This window comes from Nicotiana tomentosiformis, chromosome 3 (assembly GCF_000390325.3).
Source record: "Nicotiana tomentosiformis chromosome 3, ASM39032v3, whole genome shotgun sequence".
In the NCBI taxonomy this organism is placed as follows: Eukaryota; Viridiplantae; Streptophyta; class Magnoliopsida; order Solanales; family Solanaceae; genus Nicotiana; species Nicotiana tomentosiformis.
This window is the reverse complement of record NC_090814.1, coordinates 103,643,474-103,657,886: the sequence shown is the minus strand read 5'-3', so window position 1 is coordinate 103,657,886 and position 14,413 is coordinate 103,643,474. Positions and strand designations below refer to the sequence as shown.

At 35.0% G+C, this 14,413-nt stretch overlaps 1 protein-coding gene across 5 annotated transcripts; it reads left to right on the top strand.

Annotated features, from left to right (window-relative positions):
- Positions 1 to 933: 933 nt before the first annotated feature.
- On the top strand, positions 934 to 11,392 carry LOC104087758 (plastid division protein CDP1, chloroplastic). 5 transcript variants are annotated; one of them, XR_684369.4, is made up of 13 exons: positions 934 to 1,572; positions 3,527 to 3,640; positions 3,718 to 3,855; positions 4,200 to 4,304; positions 4,405 to 4,527; positions 4,955 to 5,323; positions 5,494 to 5,589; positions 5,674 to 5,790; positions 6,324 to 6,389; positions 6,466 to 7,251; positions 7,716 to 7,906; positions 10,459 to 10,636; positions 11,025 to 11,392. XR_684369.4 is itself a non-coding variant. In XM_009592319.4 (12 exons), exons 1-12 carry the CDS (start codon positions 1,264 to 1,266, stop codon positions 10,541 to 10,543), a joined length of 2,496 nt encoding a protein of 831 aa, XP_009590614.1. In that variant the 5' UTR covers positions 934 to 1,263; the 3' UTR covers positions 10,544 to 10,961. The 5 variants fall into 5 exon arrangements, 2 of the variants coding, with proteins under 2 accessions (XP_009590614.1, XP_009590613.1); XR_684371.4 differs by having other exon boundaries at positions 11,012 to 11,392; XR_684370.4 differs by lacking the exon at positions 11,025 to 11,392 and adding an exon at positions 10,811 to 10,961.
- The last annotated feature ends 3,021 nt before the right edge of the window (positions 11,393 to 14,413 follow it).

Below are 14,413 nucleotides of genomic sequence, written 5' to 3'. Positions count from 1 at the left end.
TTTAGGTACAATTCTATAAAAGGTAAAAAAATCTTTTGATTTACTGATTGCCGGTTCTTTATCGGTACGTGCCGAGATTTCCGCCGTAATATCCGGCCGGTCACGGATATTTTGATCTTCTGTTTGGCTATGCTTACAATGTTTCTTCAAAGTCGTTTGAGGCCAGGACTGATTCCGGGATCATGGCCTTGATATTCTCGAATGCAAGCGTCCTGTCTCCGAGTTCTAGCCCGGTGGGACTTGGGATCGATTTTCAGCCCTTTATTGTCATGTCTCGAGCTTGGCTTACCATGTCAGAGGTTAGGATGCACCACGAGCTCGACTTCGACCATATACAATATATAAAATAGTGAAGAAGGAGGAGGGATGAAAAGAAGAACAAGAATGAGGAGGAGGAGGAGGAGTGGAAAAGTTATGGCAAATATCTATGCTTGTTAATGTTTTTTTGAAAATGGGAAGCAAAAGTTAAACACCAACTCTTAAGAAAGGACACCCGATAAAATTTCTTCGTTGAAAGCCTGACTCAAAAATAGGCTAGATGAGTTTTTTTAGAACCATCGTTTATATTCCCCAATTAGAAAATTCTAATAAAATAACCCTGTTGGCAATATATTATAGTCCTAGATGAAATTGTGAAGCATACTGCCACAATTTTCCCATATGAAAAGTTGCTTGCCATATTTTGTGACAAATTTTGAAATTTTTTGACGATTGCCAAACTTTTACAAATTTTGATAATCACTCTATGAATTTTTTTTGCAATTGCAATATATAAATCCTAGTGATCAACATAAATTCTGGCTATTGCAATTTGCAAGACTACTTTTTTTTTTTCCAAAATTATGACTTTTTAAAGACTTTTTTTACCGGATAAAAAAATTAATAATGATACCAAAGAATCCAATTTGTGCCATTCTCCCTTTCCAATTGGGCCAATTTTTTTAAGATGGTTCCAAACTTGGAATCAGATAAACACCAGTGTCAGAAGTTTTTTCCATTAATAATTTATTTTCCCTTTTCATCTTCTTATACCAAATCTTCACGCGTTAATCACAAAAAGGGAAAAAGCACTAAAGCAACGGTATTCGAGAGATTCCTTTATTCCAAATACTGCAAGGTATATAACTCAATTTGCATCTCAGCAAGCTGAACTGCAGAACAAAGAAAACATTCACTGTAATGTATCTAAGTGAAAATGTCGAAGTTGTTATAGTGTTGATTTTACCGATGAGCAAGAATTGAACAGAACAATATATAGTATATATGACGGCAGTATTTCATCAAGTGCCAAGTGCACTTCACTTTTGCTACATTGAGAATGACCTAGACAAAGTGTGTTTGTACAATGCTGCTGTAGATGTGCCAATCAGAAGCAAAAGCGATAAGAAATGGGGGAAATTCAGAGCTAGGGTTACGGTTAGCCGGTACGGTTCCAGGAAGAGAGTTATTCGTCGGTGGAAATTGTATGCCATTGATACTCGCATTCTGGAAAACAGCCCGGTGGACAGGAGTAATGCTAATGCTCAGACTCCAACAGCTCCGTCAATCGAAATCCCAGTCACTTGTTACCAGGTGCCTCCTTTAGTTGCTTTATTTATAGCAAAATGACTTTGACTTGTCTGCTTCATTTTTTTTTTATATGCTATTAAATGATATTGTGATGAATTAATGTGCTCCACTCGTATCGTATTCAAGAGTCCCGAAGAAAAAAGCATAAGCCGAGATACTAGGCAAATTGCATAGTTAGGAACAAATGGAAGCTATACTTCATATGTGTCATATAAATACTAATTGACAGGAGATACCAGGTGCAAACTAGATAATGTTCAATTACTTCCATCTCAGAGAAACAATATGGATATCTCATTGATGGAGTAGAGCACAATATATAAACCTGTGTTTGTATAAAAAAACAATGTCTTGAATTTTTTCTATTCACATTTGGCAAGTTGCTTGGTGAATACTTGAGTGCAAATTCGAATGAGTTGTCTCGCAACTTGATTACATAAACTAAAATAGGATGGCTGAAATTAAGTATTGCTATGCGATTGGAAGATACCTAGCAATGTGATGGTCAGTACTGTAGGATGGTCGCACACTCAACAATGTTATATGAGAATGAATCTTGGTCCTCTAGGGTCCAACATATTCACAAGATTAGTGTGGTAGAAATACGATTGTTAAGATGCACGTGGTGTCATACAAAGTTAGACAAGCTTTGAAATGAATGTATCCGTAGGAAGATGCAAGTTACATACATAGAGAATAAAATAAGAGAAGATCGCTTGAGATTATCTGGTCATACCTTATATAGACCTCCAAAATGCACCGGTTCGTAGGTTGACAATATGATGGTTGATGGTATCTAAAGAGGAGCATATAAGCCTAAAATTTGGTGGAGGTAAAGTTGTCTCAATGTAAAGATAATTTCTCAAATTCTGTATGGACTTAGCAAAGAACGAAAGATAATCTAAGTAAATGATCCATGTAAGTGATACAAATTAGTGGGGTTTAAGGTTTAGAAGTTGTTGATACTTTTATACATGTCCGGTGATTGTTTTAGATAAAGTAGGTTAGGTGATTGTTAGGAGTATCTTTTGTTTACTTAAGGATTTGTGTATTAGTATAGGACAAGTATGAGATATTCAGAAGCTAATTTGTCTTGAGTAGAGGAGTGAAACATGACCAAATAAACCTTAATGATATAGAGGATTCATATCCTTGACCCTAACTAGTTTGGAACCGACGATAGTTGTTGTTGTCCAAGCCATGGCTTCAACTTGCCCGTCAGGAAGTTGTGTTCCACATTCTTTAGTAGTTAACTTCAAACCACTTTACTTTCCTTGTATCACTAATATTGGTGAACCCAAGCTTTTCATCCTGAATTCTAATTATGAGTTAGAAATAGTGATGTAATTTGCTTTTGTTTAACATTTTAAACCCAGTGGCCTTGTAGCCCTTAGTTGCTTATAATATCCAAATACTGCATAAATGTATTGAAGAAGGGGTTTGACCAAAGTCTAGTTTGGCTATTGCAGAGTCAGCATAGACAAGAATAACCGGATAGAGCAAGAGTGTTTTACTATTAGCTATTCCCATTCCATACCTCCCATAAATATGCAGGCAAGAACAGTGCTTTGAAAGATTTCAAAGTCTTGTGAAGGAAAAAATCGAGGCTGTACTCAATACAAATATAAGATGAATTATGTAAATGATATGGACATTCTGTGACTTCATGAACTCCTTGTGGTTGAAAAAAAAAAACTCCTTGTGTTAGTGAAAGGAGCATGGGTCCTTTTTGTACCTTCTTGGTGATTCATTTTAAATAAAGATAACCTATTTCCTTTTTCCTTGCCATTCTTTACTGGGTAAGTGCTTTCAAGTGGGAATATCTTGTTGTGTTCTAAGTCTAGCAAAGTTGATTTGGGAGAGAAAGTGGTACTAACTACTAAAGCGGGAGGTAAGGGGAGGAAGTGAGTTCCCCCCACCCCCAAGAAATGATCCGACGTATCTGGTAAATTTGCAGATCCTCGGTATCTCAGATCGAGCTGAGAAGGATGAAATTGTCAAGGCGGTAATGCATCTGAAGAATGCGGAGATCGAAGATGGTTATACCATGGATGCTGTTGTTTCCCGCCAGGTAGTAGCCGAAACTCGACATATTCTACTATCTTCTAAAGCTTGTCTTTATTCTCATGCTTGGCTACTTGTTTTCAGAATCTTTTAGTGGATGTAAGGGATAAGCTGTTGTTTGAGCCAGAATATGCTGGAAGTATAAAAGAAAAGGTTCCACCAAGGTCTTCTCTTAGAATATCATGGGCTTGGTTACCTAGCGCTCTTTGTCTTCTTCAAGAGGTAGTATACAATATGTTATTGCATTTCTTGGAAAAGTTGCAAAGTAAATAGAATCATTAGGTAATGTATTATTAAGACATATAAGAACTGAGCAGGGCAGATGAAGTTACCAACCAAATTAGGTTTGTAACCATGAACTTTATCCCAAAAAAAAAAAAAAAAATTGTATCCATGAACCAGTGCCTTTCCCTTTTCTTTTCTGTTTAGCTTTTTCTCAGTGTGCATACTACATCATACCCTGCTCTATCAGATTTATAATACTTTCGTAGATTGAACTAGCAGCTTACTTTCTTTGCAAGTTTGGTGCAAAATTATTATTAAACATATTAACAATATTCATTCAGGTCGGGGAAGAGAAGCTTGTGCTAAATATTGGGCAAAAAGCTCTTCAACATCCAGACTCTAAGCCTTATGTTCATGATATACTTTTGTCCATGGCACTTGCTGAGGTTAGGCAAATAGAGAAAATACGTCGTCATAACTCTGTGCTTCCTTTTACTTGGCAGTTTTGTTATGCTTGGGTTTCTTATTATATGTCCTTTCTTGAAGTGTGCCATTGCAAAAGTTGGATTTGAGAAGAACAAAATTTCACAAGGGTTTGAAGCTCTTGCTCGTGCCCAGTGTCTTCTAAGGAGCAAAGTTTCTCTAGGGAAGATGACATTGTTATCTCAGGTTAGTCTCGTTTTAGTTCTATTGTCTTATATCAAGAGTTTATTTTGCGAAGGCTATAAATTATGTTTATTTTTCATCTCATTTGTCATTTTACATGTAAGTGGCGTAGTTTAGAAGTCGAACGAGATGAGAAACCACTGTGCTATGTAAGTTTGTATCAGTTATACTGCATCCATCTCCTCACGGATACATTCATTACCTTATGATCATTCTGAAAGTGATTGTAATAGTCTAAAAACACAAAGAACTTAAAATTTTAGCATGAGTTAGATCTGGATTGTTCTTCTCTATATAAGTGAGTAGCTAAGATGTTATGGCTATAATTGGAGATTTTTAACTGGTTTTAGTCTCTGCAACATTTAGTGCAAATACTTTGTGATTTATTATTTCTTGCTTCTAATTAATATATGTTTAACCTTTCCCTTAGATAGAAGAATCTTTGGAAGAACTTGCCCCTGCCTGTACCTTGGAGTTATTAGGCATGCCACGTACACCTGAAAATGCGGAACGGAGGTTAGGGGCCATTGCAGCATTACGCGAATTGCTCAGACAGGGCCTTGATGTAGAAGCTTCCTGCCAAGTTCAGGATTGGCAATGCTTCTTGAATCAAGCACTCAACAAGCTGATGGCTTCGGAGATTGTTGAACTCCTTCAATGGCACAATTTAGCTCTCACAAGGAAGAACAAAAAGTCCATTGAGTCACAAAACCAAAGAGTTGTAATTGATTTCAACTGTTTCTACATGGTTTTATTAGCTCATATTGCACTAGGATTTTCCAGCAAGCAGATTGACCTGGTAATTACGATGTTGGTCTGTTTTTTGTGCTTTGATTTTCACTTCCTGAGTGCTATAAAGTACTTTCACTTCGTTAAAATTTAAGGTTGAATCTCATCAACTTTACCTGGAAATGTTAGGACGCCGAATGCAGTTACATGTTGACAAAAAATTTCAATTGGTTATTGCAGATTAACAAATCCAAAATAATTTGTGAGTGTTTGATTGCTTCAGAAGGAGTTGATTTGAAATTTGAGGAAGCCTTCTTGTTGTTCCTTCTTGGGCAGGTAAATCTGTAATTTCCTTTTTCATTGGCTATGTATATCCTCTCTGTTGATTGTTTATGGATAAAGTAAATTCTGTTAATACAGGGTGATGAGGCTGCAGCAACTGAAAAGCTTCGTCAGCTTGAGCTGAATTCAGATCCAGTTTCACGTAAATTAGCATCAGTCAAAGAAAAAGATGCTTCTACTGTATCAAAATCGCTGGTATGTAATGCTTTACATGCTATTAATCAGACTCTGAAGCTGTATGTGGTTCATAAAGGCTGGTGTTTGCTTCTGCAAATTTCATTTTATCTTTCTCGGTGTCTCATAACTTCTTTCTCTTTTAGAATGTAATGCAGTTATCCAAGCCCCCAACTCCTTAGCACCAATTTATATTTGCTGAGTTGTTGTCCACATTTTGTTGCTATTTCGCAGAGTCCACCTTTATGTAAACGAACCTAGGATATCCTAACAACAGCTACTGATTAAGTGCAAGTCATGTTAAATGGATCATCTTTCATTTGACCTTGATTTGATCTATTTCTAAATTTTGGTGAAACTCTGGGTGTTATATATATTTATATATTCTTTTACCTATTTTGATCCCTTTCTTTATTGTTCTTTCTTCTGCTAGTCCTTGAAAGCTTAATCCTCATTCTTTTATCTAAGGATGACATTTCTAACTGGGAATAATGCTTTTGTTGAGTTGAGCTGAAGTCAAAAGTTTCTCATCAGAACAACTTGTGGATTTCCAGGAAACCTGGGTGAAGGATGCTGTGCTTGGCTTGTTCCCGGATACGCGGGATTGTTCTCCGTCACTAGTGAGTCTTGTTATGAAAAATTTGATCAGAAAAGTACCTTATTGTAGAGAACTAAACTAACCCTAAAGCTTTGCAGCAGGTAAATTTCTTTCGCGGTGAAAAACGACCTTTTGCGAGCAGCGAAAACAGAAGAGGTTTGCATACCACATCTCATATTAGTCATAGAACAATTGCACCTGCTATTCCACGGGACCAGAGAGCTTTAGATGAACCACTTTCATATGGTGATACTTCACGACATCTCGGGTCAGCTGTACAGCAGTTAGCTCCACATAATTTACAAGCTCATTTAACCGTGGACAAGGTCAATGTGGGTAATGCTGCTGGGATGCCATCTGTTCAGCTGAAAAGAAATTTGGGTGCTGGACGTAAGGTTTGGGAAATTTGGTTGGGCCTGAATGGCATAGTTGAGAAGATAATATTTGTGGTGTCAGTTGGATGCGTCATATTTGTTTCCCTCAGGCTAATGAACACACAGTTGTGGAGAATGAAAAATGGATCTGCGTGGTGGCCAAACTCACCGAGGATGACAAGCTCCCATTCCTGGACAATGGATTTTCCTCAAGATCCTAGTTATAGGCGTGCAAGTAATAAGAGAAGTGGCATCATTGGTAAGTTGAGGAAGATGTTTCCAAAGTTCATAAGGCAGATAGGGCGGCACCCACAAGCTTCTGGTCTGCAAAATTCTTTCGATGCTGCTGGTTTATCACCTTCCACAACAGCAGCTTACAAGACGCCAATGCCTATAGAAGAAGCTGAGACCCTTGTTAAGAAATGGCAAACCATTAAGGCAGAAGCACTAGGACCTGACCATAATATTGATGGTCTCTTTGATGTTCTTGATGAACCAATGCTTGTTCAGGTTAGCTGCATTGGTTATTAACACGTGATGTGCCTGTTGATATTCCTAGAAATTGTGGTGTTCGTCATCAATTATTTCCCTAACATATATGTGTAACCATTTGCATGCGATAAAGAGTACATGTTCACTTTTACGTTATGGCGCTATGCCAAAGATTGGACCTTAAAAAAATTAAAACATTAATTTTCAGATTGTCAAACAAGATTCTCTTATCAGCTCAGCTCATATTGAGATAGCTGGGCTAAACTGGTTAAAACTGGTATGTGAAATTCAGTGAACAGTTTAATTTATGCATCTACAAAGTTGTTACGATGAACTAGTGAAGTAAGTCCTCTTTAATATGTTGTGATTCTGGAGCAAGGTTGGACCTCATTGATTCCACAGAACGCCAAAAACTTAAACCAATGCTTTTCCCCACTCAAGTGCCTACTGCTGATTTCTGTTCTTTCTATTTGTATTAACAGTGGCAAGGCTTGTCTGAAGCGGCAAAAACTACGTCGTGTTTCTGGAGATTTGTTTTGCTTCAACTGTCAGTTTTACGAGCAGAGATTTTGACTGATGGGACTGGTCAGGAGATGGCAGAAATAGAGGCTGTCCTGGAGGAAGCAGCTGAACTTGTGGATGAATCACAGCTTAAGAACCCAAATTATTACAGGTAATTAGATATTGTTGAAAAATTGCTTGAGTACATCGTTTTGACTATGTTTTCTTTCTTTTTGGATTCTGATATGACACGCCTGCTCATACACTCCCGACCCATCCCACCCCCCATCACCCCCCAAAAAAAAGGACGAAACCCAAAAGAAAAGGAAAAAGGGAAGACCGAGAAGTGAATACGTTAGGTGCCTAATGTTCTTATTATCTTTATGTCCACTAGATATTCTGAGTCTCTAATTAGAGACTTGACTTTTTTGAGTGCCAGGAAAAAAGATGTTCTTTTGACAACTGAGACATGATTAAACAAGTGAGATTATTCATTTACTGTCCCTAAGATCTTGGAAAATTCTGATTTTAGTTTGTTTGTGCTCAACATTTAACTCTTTATTCTTCCAGCCTTATGTTGCTCTTTTTCGCTTATACTCTCATATCCGTGTAACCCATACCCTTCACAAATCCTTGCGTTGTCATCCTCTCACTTGGTGGCACACAGGATATTTTCCTAGAGGAGGTGGTTAATTTGAGAAGTTGGTGCAAGCTGTAAGATATGGGGGAGAGTTGGTGGGTAGGGTGCAATGTTTGAGGAAGTATGTGCATAATAGCAATGAAGGGGGCTGGGGATAAATAATGCTGGTCGAGCTGTTAATGTTCTGTTCAACTTAAATTCTGATGCCCAAAGTTTGTTCATTGTGCGTATGGTGGTGGTGAGTGGACGGGGGGCTTTAGAAGAATTAGTGACAACCTTACTTCATCTTTAATATATTAAAAGCACGAAGGCCCTTAGCGAAATATCGTTTGCCTTTTTTACCCTTTAAAAAGTAATTTTACACTAGACAATATCGTCATTTAACTATTCCCTAATATTTAGGATTTTAAAATAAATAAAATTTTAACTATTAAGTCTTTCCTTATTTGAACTACGTATAAATTCCTAATATTTAGGAATTTAAAATCAAATAAATTTTAAGATATTTATAAATACATTCCTTATTTGAATTGGATAAAATAACTATTCTTTAACTCCAAAAATATGAACCCTCTCACGTTAGGTAGACATAACATTTATAAAGTTTAAAAGTACAAACAAAGCCAAAAAAAAAGTATTGATTGAAAACAACGAGGATTTTAGATTTGGAAGTATCAATTAGTGTAGTTTCGAAGAATTAATTTTGAAAATTACCTACATAGTTATGTTTTATATGTTAATTTTGAAAATAAATAATCTGAAAGTATAAGGTAAATATAAAGTTTTGGAAATAAACCTAACTAAAAATAAAATATTTAAGGTACCTTACAATCTAAAACTTTGTAGAGTAATTTATATGAAGTTAGTTGTCACAATGTTGAAGTTGGTCGACATATTCAAAAAAACAAACTATTCCCTCAACAAATAATTCTATGTTAATAAATTATATTAACATTTAAAATTTTATGTAATATTTAAAATTTTGAATCCAGCTAATTAAATTTCACCAAAATTTGATGGAATGTGATTTAAGGATTAATGTTCGCACTAAAAACTTTTCGATAGACGAGTCTAATCTATCTATATATATTGACACAATATATCATAAAAATATTAAATATTAACATGAAATGTTGATCAACTTTTATCCTTCATAAGTGACGTTCATGTTAAATAAAAATCGTAATTATAATTAATAATTTATTTTTAGTAGAACAAACATTTAAGATTTTAAGGACTTCCATGGGGTAGAGCTTCTTTCTTTATTGAGTTAATTAAATAGGATTGACATTAATCATCATTTTCATGATTTTACGCTTTCTTCTTTTAACTTTATTATATAACTCAAAGTTTCAAACATAATTCTTAAAATAATATTTATATGACTTTTTAAAAAAATTTAATACTTATTGAGACAAGGTACGCGCGCAAAGCGCACACTCTAAGACTAGTTAAAATTAAATAATGACAAGATGGTACTGACGTAGGATGTGGACAGGGGTCAATTTCAGTCAAGGTTGCGGGAAGCATTGAGGTTTTAGATTTCTATTCCATGTGGTTGTTCTGTTAGTCTAAGGACTAGTTTGGCTCATCTCTAAGGAGTTGAAGGTTAAGCATGTCTAGTGAAAGAAGACAAGGACTAACTTGGTGTTAAGTTGTAATTTGAAGTCTGAAATTGCATTACACGTGTCTCAGTTGAGATAATTGATCATACTTTTAGAGCAACACATTATAATATCACTAAAGAAATAAACCACATATTGTGTAAGTATTATCTAAATGTTTCAGGTGCTTAATTGATTTTTTCTTTTCACATATAATTTATCGAGCGCTTTATGGAGTGTGAGATTGGGCATTCAACTTTCCATGCAAATCTGATCACTAACTTGAGGATTTGTTGATCACTTCAGTTGCATGTTAGATGTAGCACTTCTACTATAGCATCTTCTAGCGGGTTATTTGACAGCATCTCCTCAAATTATTTCTCCATGAATTAAGAGTTCCAATCTCCTTCTAGTCCCACAACAGAGCTGTGTTTGTTTTCATATAAAACAACTAAAAGTTCCTTGGTGATCATCTTGCAGCACTTACAAGATTCGTTATGTTCTGAAGAGGCAAGATGATGGTTCTTGGAGGTTTAGTGAAGGAGATATTCTAACAGAGTCATGACTTCTAGCATAGTGAGAGTAGAACTCTCAGTATATAAACCACAGTTACCTGTATATGAGATTTTCTAGCTGACATTGACTGCAGTTCAAGGAGGTAGTGCTTTGTTCTGTTTCATTTACCTTCTTCTTTAAAATAATGCCCTTTTATTTTATCCTTGTCAATTTTGACAGGCAATTTCTGGCAGCATTAGTAGCTGTATTCTTTTTTAGTTTTTTGTTTTCGTCTAATATTGTTTAATTGCTGAAGGGAGTGGCTAATCTATTGTAGGCAGTGGCCAGGTAATTAGACTATGAGTGCAAAATCTGTTCTTAAAGTGGTCCGATGAAATTTGTTGGCAGTATCCATGCCCATTTTGATTGTGTTACGGTGTATGTACTTGTTAAGAGAATTTGAGCAAACATCAGCTTGTTCGTTTCTACTTTATCTGTTGTTGAACTTTTGGAATTGTTATAAATTACACTGCTCCAGTATTTTCTGGCAGACTTTCCTGACTATCCCGCCTTGACTTCAAAGACGGGAAAAGATGAGGTAGTTCTCTTTGTCAAAAGCCAATCGTCTGGTCCCTAATCTGCAGAAGTTGTGTGATGACCTCCGAAATTACAGTGTAGAAAGTACTTCTGGAAAGAAAATCTTTGGATACATGTCTAACACAATTTGCATGTTCATAAAGCACATTCAGCATTTCACACTTGTAAATTGTAATGACAAAAAATAGAACAAAATACTCCATTACTTTATTACTTCGGTTTTTATTTGAAGTTTTTTCTTTTAATTGGAGATACTACGTTGGATACTTCTGTTCTACTATTTCAGTATAGGTGAAAATGATTATTACTGCTCCGATCAGAACATTGGTCCATCATTGAGTTTTGAAGTTCCTTGGGCTTTTTTCACTTTTAGTCCCCGACAGAAGCTATTTACATTTGGTAGCTGGAAAAGTGTATAAAATTTGTATAATTTTTGTATATATAATATGCATTTTTTCAGCTATTGTTTTTAGAGTGGTTATACAATGTCATTTTTCCATGTCCGTTCATGCCCTTACATTAGACATCTACATACAAAGTTCTAGTGCGTCCGAGTATGAGATACATTAATAAGCCTTTGTGAAGAAGGTGCCTTTGGTGTAGTACGCAATGTAATGAATTTGAATTATCAAAAAAGATTTAAGACCAGTTGGGCATACACTACCTGCAACAAGAATATTGGACAAACCCACCACACCGCCTCATATACTACTAGTTGGAGTTTGGAAATTTGGTGCTGCAGTCTACAGATGACAAATTTCTACGGTTGGAGTGCACAAATTGTCATTTTTAGGACCCCCATTTAAAGAATGTTCAAAATTTACCATGTTTTTAAAATTTAGCTTCCTTAGATGTGTACAGTTAAAAATCGTGAGCCTGAGGTTTCCAAATTCAAACTTTTTGGTCTGATGTTGTGCTATGCGAAAATAAGGGGCGAAGCAAGAGTGTCCGATGCGGGTTCGGCGGAACCCAATAATTTTGATTAAAATCTTGTATTTGTCCGAAAAAATTCATTCAATATGTACAATTTATTAATGTAGAACCCAATAACTTAATAGGATTAGAATCTCGAACCCACAAACTTAAAATCCTGGCTCCGCCTCTCAGGGGCGGCTCAAGCACATGCGGGGGCCTAAGGCCAAAATTTAATACGAGGCCTAAATTTTTAAAATGAAGTTATAAGATATGTTGTTATCTGAAATCTAATCCTCTGCCTTTTTGAGATATAAAGTTGTTAATGATCTTTTTTATAATCAACTTTTTCTAATAATTCTTTTTCAATCGATATTATAGACAACTCATTTAGTCTTTCTTCAGATATTGTTGATTTTAGATAAGATATTATAAAGCAATAGAAGTATAAAACTATTGAAAGTTTAAAAGTATTGTTGAACTCTTAAACTAATAAAATCTTGGAGAAAGAATATGAGTAAGAATAATAAAGAGAAAGACAAAAAATATGTATTTGAAATATGAAGAGATTGGTAAAAAGAAAGATTGACTTGAACAAATTAAGAAAGGGGGAGTAAAAATTTTACACGTTCTCTAATGAAGGAGTAAAAACTAAAAAATTGGAATGTTGGAAAACTATTCATCTACCCATTTTTAAGTAAGTCAAATTATTACTTTATTTTTATATATATAAAGATCTTTCTTTCTTTTATATTAAAAACTCTACTTTTGTATTAAAAGTATTAAATATTATTTTTTAAACACTTATAAACCTATTATTTTTTAAAAATGGGACCCCCCAAATTTGGGAGCCTAAGGCATAGGCCTTATCTCTTATAACATTAGAGTCGGCCTTGCCGCCTCTAGCGAAAATAGGCTTTGATAGAATCCAGCTTCAGACCATGGGGGAAGTGCACAGTTAGCCACTGTTTAAAATATATTTACTCTTTAGTCAGTGCTTAATAAATTTTTATCCGCCCGGACAAAAATACTCATGTGCTAGACATGGGTCCTGTGTAAATATTAAGGACATAGTGTCCTTAATTTCATGAATGATGTGTAAATATTAAGGACAAAGTGTCTTGTATTTGCACCTTTCGTTGTTAAACTTTAGGGCATCATGTCCTTAACTTCATATGTGCGGTGTAAATATTAAGGACATGAAGTCCTTAACTTCATGTGTGCATTGTAAATGCTAAGGACATTTATAACGTCATATCAGTTATACTGCATCCATCTCATCACGGATACATTCATTAACTTGTATTTGCACCTTTTGTTGCTAAACTTTAGGACCTTATGTCCTTAACTTCATATATGCAGTGTAAATGTTAATGACATGGTGTCCTTAACTTCAAGTGTACAGTGTAAATGTTAAGGACATATTGTCCTTAACTTTATGAGTATTGTGTAAATATTAAGAATATGGTGTTCTTAACTTCATGAATATTGTGTAAATATTAAGGACAAAGTGTCCTGTATTTACACTCAGTTGTTAAACTTTAGGATATCGTGTACTTAACTTCATATGTACAGTGTAAATGTTAAGGACATGACGTCCTTAACTTCATGTGTGCAGTGTAAATGTTAAGGACATAGCGTCCTTAACTTCATGTGTGCAGTGTAAATGTTAAGGACATCGTGTCCTTAATATTTACACAACACTCATGAAAAAAAGGGTAAAAATATCTTTTCCTATTAAATTTAATAAAGTAGTGGCTATTTTTACTCAGCATTAAAAATACCGGATAAAAATTAAATAACATATTAAAAAGTGGCTATCCCACGCCATTTCTACTCAGACCAGAAGGTGAGAATTTGAGTTTTAACTTTTCAAACCTCAGACTATTGAGTATGAGGTTAAGCTTTGGCAAAGCTCAACTTCACCCAAAGATCTGAATAAGAAGCAATTACAACAGAAGGTTCAATCTAAAGTTTGTCGAAATTGAATAAATTTTAAATATTTTTAAAAATTAATTTATTTTAAAATAGAGGTGCTACAAATGGCTATCATTGTCATTTCCACCTCAAATTTCGATGGGCGCATTTGCATATATACCTATTTTTGGGTCACCATTAAATTTATATCCCCATTGTACAAAATTTTACAAAGTGTACCTACTCGGATCTAAAGTAGTCAATCTCTTCAATGCAACTTTATAAATCAAATCTGAAGTTCTCCTATCTTTCAACTGCAACTTCAGAAATTCAGATCTTAAGTAGTTCAAGATCTTCAAAGAACTTCAGATTTCGTATCTGAAATTCTTCTATCTTTTTATTGCAACCTCATAATTCAAATCTTAAGTAATTCAATTTTTCAATACCACTTCAGATTCAAAATCTGAAATCTTAAGTAGTTCAATTTTTCAATACTACTTCATATTCAAAATCT

Bases quoted from the DNA above. Each gene is read 5' to 3' on its own strand.
- LOC104087758 (XM_009592318.4), top strand. From the start codon at position 1,264: ATGACGGCAGTATTTCATCAAGTGCCAAGTGCACTTCACTTTTGCTAC. The intron at 3,856-4,199 runs GTAGTATACAAT...ATATTCATTCAG, and splicing joins CTCTTTGTCTTCTTCAAGAG to GTCGGGGAAGAGAAGCTTGT. The intron at 6,390-6,465 runs GTGAGTCTTGTT...AAAGCTTTGCAG, and splicing joins GGGATTGTTCTCCGTCACTA to CAGGTAAATTTCTTTCGCGG.